General features: G+C 43.5%; 1 protein-coding gene across 3 annotated transcripts; it reads left to right on the forward strand.

Annotated features, from left to right (window-relative positions):
• Positions 1-354: 354 nt before the first annotated feature.
• On the forward strand, positions 355-7,859 carry slc35e4 (solute carrier family 35 member E4). 3 transcript variants are annotated; one of them, XM_074690780.1, is made up of 3 exons: positions 355-579; positions 1,469-2,082; positions 5,013-7,859. In XM_074690780.1, the coding sequence occupies exons 2-3, from the start codon at positions 1,488-1,490 to the stop codon at positions 5,543-5,545; spliced, it is 1,128 nt and encodes a 375-aa protein (XP_074546881.1). In that variant the 5' UTR covers positions 355-579; positions 1,469-1,487; the 3' UTR covers positions 5,546-7,859. The 3 variants fall into 3 exon arrangements, with proteins under 3 accessions (XP_074546881.1, XP_074546882.1, XP_074546880.1); XM_074690781.1 differs by lacking the exon at positions 355-579 and adding an exon at positions 620-1,381; XM_074690779.1 differs by lacking the exon at positions 355-579 and having other exon boundaries at positions 622-2,082.
• Positions 7,860-9,184: the final 1,325 nt, after the last annotated feature.

A 9,184-nucleotide genomic window follows, 5' to 3' on the forward strand; every position in this document is an offset into this window, starting at 1 on the left:
TTACCAGCCAAGAGAGCAGTTTGGAGCATTATTTCCACCCAAGAGGGCACTTTAGTGTGTGAGGCACATGAGCCTACATTTTTGCTCCCAAGCAGACACTTCAGTGTGCGTTTTTTTTTCAGGTTCAGCTTTTTCTTTTATATTGGCAGAAATGGGCTTCCATACCTGGTTAGATGGAGGTTAAATAGAAAAAAAAGTTAATTGCGTTGTGGGTTTCAGACAAAGAACATAATTGTATTTGATGAATGTATTTACATTTAGCAAACTTAACCAAGAGTTTTCCACATGATGTCAGAAGTGCTCGTTTCAAACTCAATGGATGGCTCGTGGATACGTGAGCTCGTGAGGCTCCAACACTTCAAAACATGCACCGGAGGCCACGCGCACTCACAGGGGGTTGCAGTCAGGTTGCACCATACACGGGATGTCGTTCATGAATGTGTGGCATTGCCCTTTAAATAACCCATCCAATTAGACTCCAGCGCGTGCGTCCGCCGTCGGTCTGGATTTGGCTGTCAGTTCAGTGAAGGAGGTTAGGGGATGCTGCCAGGACGGTTACGGTACACGTCGAAGAAAAAGGTAAAACAAACGAAGAAAAATCCCTGCCAGGACCATGTTATTGTCAGGTTTCAAGGTGTTCTGTTTGTTATCCTTCAGTGGGGGTGACAGCGGGTTAGACCGGAAGTCACGTTAACGGTTGTTTTGTAGCTAGCATGCTAACGTTAGCATGACATAAACAGGAGGAGAGGCTCTGTTGCTGGTGTCAAGTGACAGGTCAGTCTGTGTAAAAGAGGTCAGTGAGACTAACACTCCTTCACCTCTTATTTTAAAAGGAAAAATCTCCAGCTGTTCTCTCAATTTAACCATTCCCGCGCTACACTTGCCTGTTATACCACATTTATTCGGATGTTGTGAATTAACGGGTTCTCCTATGCCCTCGAAACGGGAATCACAAGATCTCCCCAAGCATGAAGTAAGCTGCTATTTAAAGCCTCCATGGAAAAAAATCATAACTCTACGGAGCAGCGTCGTTGTATGACGGCTACATGATTCAGTTTCAGGCATATCCAATGCCAGAGTTGCCCCATGATGTTTACTACACTGCTAGGCTTTTTGGTGCATCGTCACCGTCAGGATAATAACCAATCCCCTCAGTCCCCGTCGTGAAGGAGAAGGCGCGTACTGTTTCCCAGCCCGCCTTGAACAGCCCTCCTGGTCCAGCGTATGTCATTCTGCCTGCGCAGGGAGAGTTACACAACCAGTGCGACATGCAAAATAGAAACACGTGTTTGTAGGCGGTGCTGTAGAATAAAGGTTTTGGAGAATAAGACAGAGCAGTCTGGCGCTACAAGGAGACGAAGAGCTAGATTCGTCGCCGGGTGTTAGTTGATTTGTAACGTTTACCAATTTTATCATGCTATGCGATCTAAGATGAGAGGCGCCGACTCAACATGTGTTTCCCCTCCAGAGAGGACAATGACAAGAACATGATCAACGCCGATGGCTTCTCTAAATGCGAGGCGACCCTGCAAGACACAGGCAGGAGAAGGAGGCCACCCGCAGAGATGCTCCATCTGCTTTCAGCTGTTATTGTCTGGCTGGTGACAGGAACCACCATCTCAAGCCTCAACAAATGGATATTTGCTGTTTACAACTTCAGGTACCCTCTGCTGCTGTCAGCGCTGCACATGCTGACAGCCATCGTGGTGGACTATGGGCTGATCAAACTGAGGGTGATCCACCACAAAGGGGACGGAGAGCAGGACCTGACCCCCAGCGCGAAATGTAAGGTGTTCTTGTTGAGTCTGACGTTTTGTGCCAGCATCGCCTTCGGAAACATGGGTCTGAACTATGTCCAGCTGTCTTTTGCACAAATGATCTACACCACCACTCCACTTTTTACCCTGGCTATCTCCACACTGATCCTGGGCAAGCAGCATCACATCATCAAATACACAGCCATGATGCCCATCTGCCTGGGAGCCTCCTTCAGTATCATGGGAGAGGTCCAGTTCGACCAGACCGGCTGCTTCTTTGTGTTCGCAGCGACCATGTTGAGAGGTGTCAAGTCCATTCAGCAGAGTAAGTACTTTCACTATCACATGAGGGTTTCCTGTCTTGCGTCATGATTTCATTTTGTTTTGTCTCCCTAAAGATAAACTTTTCTTTTACACATTTATTTAACTCTTCACTCCAGCACATTCCTCAGATATTATTCACCATCATCCTGGGACACCGCAGCAGTCTGCAGTCCTGGAACGTCTTAGTGATCCAGTGACACACCCACACATTTAGGTGGCACACTTGCCTGTTTCCTTGGGTACGCTGAACAAACAAAAACATGTGTCTGAGAGTTACAGAGGGTGGGGTTTCCTCACATCCTGTGACATGCTGATCTGTTGTGTTTGACAGTTAGTGTAAATTTGGTCTCAGCTCAGAAATGACTGAGCAATTAAAGCGAAAAGGGTGTTAGAATAAAAGCAAGATGTGTGTTTAACAGAAGTTAATTGTGTTGTATTAACAGAGAAACAAGGAGACAGTTCTGTCTCTAATAGATGCCATGAGGTTTCACCTCCACTACTTATCCAATACACTCCTTTATCTAATGTTCTGTGCTCTCAGGGATGAAGTTAGGCAGTTAGCCGGTTTCTGTGAGCCGTGGATTAGTCTCTGTAACGTCATTAGTCTCAGCAGCATAGTAGTTTTCAGAGAAGGGAAAAAGTAATGAGCTTCTAAAAATATATATAGAGAGGCCTTGTAAGTTACGTAACACTAAAGCAGATCTTCAGTTTGCTTGGAAAAATGTACTGCTGCATTCTTGTACCTGGAGGAACAGAGGTACGTCACTCTCACAGAGGTAGTCCTGTGACTCCGGGGTCATCAAAGCCGCTGCTCAGTGACTCACAGCACATTACTGCTCATGCTGGAAGTTTCCTCAGTGGATGTGTAGGTTATAGCACATACAGAAAGTTAATTTACCTGCTTGTATTCTGGAGGGTGTCGTCAGAAGGTCAAGCAAGTCTAAGCGTCTCCAATTTGCTTTTATTTTTAATCCCAACTATAAACCCGAGGTCTACATCTAGCTCACCGATGCCGTCTCATGTTTCAGACGGCTATTTTCATCCCTTCTCTCTGTGTCGTTGTAAGTTTACTTTTCTCTGACAGGTGTTTTTGTTTAACAAAGGTTATGATGATAAAAACTTAAGCTGATCATTGTTTGCTCTTAGCTCTCTTTAAAAACAAAGATTTCATGTGTGCTCTCTTCATCATGTGTCCACATATCTGACCATATTACAGGTATGTATTCAAATAGGAGCTTTGCATAAAACCGTATCTTCATATTCTTGACAACAGGCTGTTGTTGTTTTGATAAGAAAGACAGAAGCCTCTGCCCTTAAAGGATAAGTTCGGTTAATACAGCTGTATAGAATGATGTAGAACGAAATACTCAATCAGAAGGCTTTCCTGATCCAAGCAGTGCTTCGGGAGATATTTAGATCCCAACTTGTGCAGCGGACGTCCGTATAATGGGATCCATCGGGGCATAGACAGCGCCGCTCCTAAAACTGCATTAATCCTCCAAAAACTCGTGTTTTTCATCAATATTCCATCATGGCCCGCTCCGGGTTAGTCCTCTGCTGCAGTCTGTGTCACTCCAGACAGCGCTGTGTGGCTGTACTGACCTCTGAACTGACAAAGACTTTTTGTTTACGTTTGCCCCTCTGCGCGTCATCATGTAGCCTGCCGTCTTCCCCTGAAACAATGAGCCGCACTACACATGTGCGGAGGGGCAAACGTAAACAAAGTCTTCATCAGTTCAGAGGTCAGTACAGCCACACAGCGCTGTCTGGAGTGACACAGACTGCAGCAGAGGACTAACCCGGAGCGGACCATGAAGGAATATTGGTGAAAAACATGAGTTTTTGGACGATTAATGCAGTTTTAGGAGCAGCGCTGTCTATGCCCTAATGGATCCCATTAAACGGACGTCCACTGCACGATTTTGGATCTAAATATCTCCTGAAGCACTGCTTGGATCAGGAAAGCCTTCTGGGTGAGTATTTTGTTCTACTTGTTCTATAAACAATGTAAAAGCTGTATAAACCAAAATTATCCTTCAAAACAATCCAGTGAAAAACTTTATGTATTCATACAGCTGTAGGACAGAAGCACAGGAGAAGCTAAACCAGTAGGGCTGGGACGATATGCTTTTCTCCTGATTCGATTGTTTTCTGATTTTTGGGGTGAGATTCTTCAGTATTTCCATTTTTGCAATTTTTAATTTCCTTTTTTAACACCAGAACATGTGAAAAAGCTGAATGATGATGTCTACAGACTAAATCAGGAGCCATATTTTCCCCACAGGTACATATTCCAGTCAGAGAAAAACTTTTTGTCCTCTTTAGGAGCACAGTGATAACTCTTCTCCAGCAGAAGACCAATTTAAGGAAGCAAAAGAAAAAATATTTTTTTTAATCAAAGAACCCTGATTTAAATATCTGAAAACAAAAATCTAAATACTTTTGTGAATTCATTTTTTTTCTCCCACCTCAGTAAAGCAGATATGTTAGATTTCCCATGAGAAGGAGATTTAAGAAAAGGTGTTGCAGGTGTTCAGCAACATAGAGAGAATCAGAATCCAGATTTAAAAAAAGCTTTTTTCCTCTTGGTCACTTATTTTCAGCTGTGTCTTGACCTAGAAGTGGCCACGTTGACATACTGTGGTGGTTCTGGTGTTTGTACAGTCATATTTATAGTTAGCATAGCTGCACGCTGTAGAGATAACATGTGGGATTGGATTTTATCTGTTGTCGATTACTCTGATTGGCTACACCATCCATGCTAACAAGCATACACTGTGACCTCTTTGAGGCATGCAGTGGTCCACTGTAATCTCTCCTTCAATCTTTCTCATAAATGTGCACAGAAACATTTTAGTGATGGATAAACATCGTGAACATTCAGGAATCTGTCTGGTGTATAACCTGTGCTTCTCTGCTGTGCTGACACAGGTATCTTACTTCAGGAGGAGAAAATCAACTCTGTGTTCCTGCTCTACCTGATGTCCATTCCTAGCTTCTGCATCCTAGCCGTGGCGGCTCTGGCTTTAGAGAACTGGGCAATGCTGGAGTCGCCGCTGCATTACGACCGCCACCTGTGGGTCTTCATCCTGCTCAGCTGCCTGGGCTCGGTTATGTACAACCTGGCCAGCTGCTGCGTCATCACCCTCACCTCAGCCGTCACTCTGCATATCCTCGGCAACCTGAGCGTGGTGGGAAACCTGCTGTTGTCTCAGCTGCTGTTCGGCAGCGAGCTGTCCACCCTCAGCTGCGCTGGCGCCGTGCTGACTCTGTCTGGAATGCTTATCTATCAGAACTCAGAGTTTATCGTGAGCTTTTTGGACGCACGCAGGGCCAAAGCTGCAGAGTCTGGACATGTGGGTATTTACTCTTCAAATGACGAGGACTTGGATAAAGGTTGTGCATCTGGAGCAGCGTTTCATCAGCAAAGAATGGACGGGAAGCAGGAAGACAAGATTGACTGAACTGAAAGATGAAGGGGAGAATAAAGTGTTGAAGGTTAAATGATAAGTGTCTTGTCTTTAAGAGAAGCAGGCTGAGTGTGACCATCGTGATGACCCAACTAAGGTTTTTTATTTTTCATTTTACCTCCTTACTGTGCCATTTTGTTTCCTGTGGTCACACAGAGACGGAGTCTGCAGAGGGGAAGAGGTTGCCTTTATTTGTGACAGTGATGGTTAAGTTTTCTCTCCTTCGTCTGTAGATCCCTGTTCCAACATAGCCTCTAGTGTTATATGCATGCACGAGCACACTGAACTGTCTGGTACCTCATGAGGTATTCACACTGACACTCATACGACTCCACTGTGAAACCGTTCTCATTTACAGAGGGCTCCAATCACTGTTTGGGTGGCTGATGTGGATCCTTTGGGCTGAAGGGAGCCTTGAATCTGAACGCACACACTTTGTTTTTAGAAATCTTCAAACGGTACTGTTACCTGACACTGACCTGGCCCTGTCACGGTAAACACGCAGGGTTTTTGGCAGCTTATTTTTGCTAGATGAAGCGGGAAGCTTGAAAATAATAGGAGTGCTGAAGACAAGGCTAACATTTCTGTGCAATGAGACGCCTCTTTCCTCTACTGAAGCACATTTTTTAACAAGAGGCCTGAGCTCTGAGTTCTGTCCTCCCTTAAGAACCTCGTGTGGCTTCCCGCTTAAAGGCCTAGATTTTTGTTCTCATACAGCTTGAAAAGACGCTCTCTGAAGAATTAGTCCAATTATTTCCATCCTTCACAACTGTGCACTCACTGCAGCGTTCCTTCATAATTAGGTTCACGAGGTCTCTAAGGAGGGACACTCAACTTTAGCCGTCTTTACCCCGCAGGAGAGAGCAGGAAAGAAAACCAAGCTGCCTTTTTTAAGGCTGCTTTCTGAACTTTCTGTTACGTTTAATTCCTCCTGTTTTGCGGGCGATGTTTTAAGAAGTCGACTTTCTTGAGCAGCTTAATTCTGCGGGCCGGTGTTACAGTATGTTCTCACAGTATTTTCAAACATTTTATTGATTTTATTTTTGTGAAAAATATATCTGACCCTCCTTTGTATATTTATGTGGAATAAAATATTTATTTTTGAACGGCCATGGCAGTCACTGGCTCTGTAATGCTGTAGAGTGTCTTGCACACGCACACTGGTGAAATAACCTGACGCTAGCTTTCCCTGTTGTCCCTCCTCAGAGGGAGGTCAGGTGAACTAGAGAGGAAGAAGCTTGCTGAAGCATTTTGAATGAGCCTGGATGTCTGCTACACTCCCTCCTCCTTGTATGGATTGCCAAATGTTTACTTAGTGCTTTGTTTATTGTAATTTTTGTTGATGTTTGTTGTCACGTTTGGTTCTGGTAAAAGCAGAGTGTCTCTCACATTCACTTGTAGCTCTCACAAGACGTCAAACAGCAAAGCCATAAATCAGACGCCTGCCTCATTAAACACTGTTTGCCATAAATAATTGCCTCTTAGATAAAGACTTTACTTAATGTGTCACTGATTTAATAATTCAAGAGTGCCACTGATGCTTTTTAACATCCTATAGTGTCATATTGTTTGAACCTTTGATGCTTTTCATCAATCAGGGCTCAGTTGCGATGATACAGATTGAAAACAGGTTCGTTTGATGAATGGCTTTGTTGGCTTAATGTTGAAACTTTAATAAGTGCTCTGGTTAGTTAAAGGTTACAGAATCATGTACAGCACTTCTCACATTTTTAATACCTCAGCTGTCAATCAGGACTTTGTGTTCATAGGTTATTTCCTTTATTGTCTCTGTAACATCCTCACAACACTGCAGCATGTGAATGATGGATTTTATTGTGTTCAGTGTAGAAGATTGATCTGAGCACATCATGTTTAACGTCCTCTAAAACACCTGGTTTTCATGTATCAGTACAAACTCGTAGAAGTCAGCGAGGAAAGCACTGTTGCACTGATGAGGTACGAACAGCGTTGCCCTCAAGCCTGTGGCTCCTGTGTACATACTGGTTTTGATTGTTTGCAAAGCTAGTCAGGTGTAAATAGTTATTTTATGGTATTTATGTATTTTATAGTCATATATGGTTTAAACTGTGCTGGTTTAAGAATGAAATGTTTGCCTCATGCCTTATTTGGACCCATGATAGACAGAAGAATACATCCATGATTATTTTGTCAGATGTTTTTGTTTAACGCCAACTGTCAGCAGCCACAGGTGCTTCAGTTAAAGGGGGAAGATATGGATGATATATACACATGATCTGAATCTGCTTGAATTTCAAAAAACAGACTGGTAAAATAAACAATACGCAAAACAACCAACTTTCAACTGAGTCATTGTCTTTATCACTATGTCAAAAAAACAATCCTCATGCAACTTTTATCTAAGTGATGGATAACTTTATAAGGGTAGTTTAAAGGCTATGGAAGGATTTTTTTTTTTTTGTCTTAAAGAGGGGATATTGTGCTTTTTCAGTCTATGATTTGCCCCTCTAGTGCCACTGTTGTAGCCATACATGATTCAAAACTTAAAGTGATACTCTGGGATGGAACAAGTTGGGTCCTATCACAAGGTTTAGGGCAGAAATTACCCCTACAGCAGTGTTTTTGTGCAGCAGAAGCCCAGAGCGCTCACACCAAACACCCCCTCCCTGCTCCTCTGCCGGTTTCCTCTGCACTCAGACGGGGCCATATTTTACTTGACCAAAAACACAAATAAACAGACTCCCACCGAAAAAATCTGATATCGCTCTGCATTCACGCTTTATTTAGAGAATTTTCAGCGTGTTACTTTCACACAAAAACACTGCTAAATAAGGCTCTAGTTCTCATCGTGTTGTAAAAAGGCCGCTGCAGAGCCACAGCTGGCTATGAGGAGCTCGCCGCTTAGTGTATCAGTCCGCGCGCAGCGTGCCAGATATAAACAAACACAGGTAGTCTGCAAGGACAAAGAGAAACGATGAGAACTAGAGTCTAATTTAGCGGTGTTTTTGTGTGAAAGTAACGCACTGAAAATTCTCTAAATAAAGCGTGAATGCAGAGCGATATCAGATTTTTTTGGTGGGAGTCTGTTTATTTGTGTTTTTGGTCAAGTAAAATATGGCCCCATCTGAGTGCAGAGGAAATCAGCAGAGGAGCAGGGAGGGGGTGTTTGGTGTGAGCACCCTGGACTTCTGCTGCACAAAAACACTGCTGTAGGGGTAATTTCTGCCCTAAACCTTGAGATAGGACCCAACTTGTTCCATCCTGGAGTATCACTGTAAGGCCCTCCACTCTACAAACCCCTTTCCTCTGATTGGCCGACCCTCTGGAGCTATGAGCAGACCTTCTTTTTCTTACATCCGCCCCTCTTAAGTGTCATGAACCAGTTAGAAGATCCTTGTGCAATGACCTCATCATTCAGCAAGTCTTCTACAATTTATAAATATGTAGGGGTTTGGAAATCTGCACACATTTAGTGTGTTTACTTTATATCCATCTTTAAATTATGGTAAAGCAAAATACCCCCTCTTTAATGAAACAAAACAAAGTGAATATTGACTTTCTTTTAACCGTTGAAACCATTGAGTAACTCAGAGGATTATAATAACGGCCTGATAGAAAAGACAAAACAGGAAAAGCCGCACAAGCCTTGTCTGA

This window comes from Halichoeres trimaculatus, unplaced genomic scaffold, assembly GCF_033239565.1.
Source record: "Halichoeres trimaculatus isolate MK-OKI-2021-1 unplaced genomic scaffold, fHalTri1.1 fHalTri1_scaffold_16, whole genome shotgun sequence".
Lineage (NCBI taxonomy): Eukaryota > Metazoa > Chordata > Actinopteri > Labriformes > Labridae > Halichoeres > Halichoeres trimaculatus.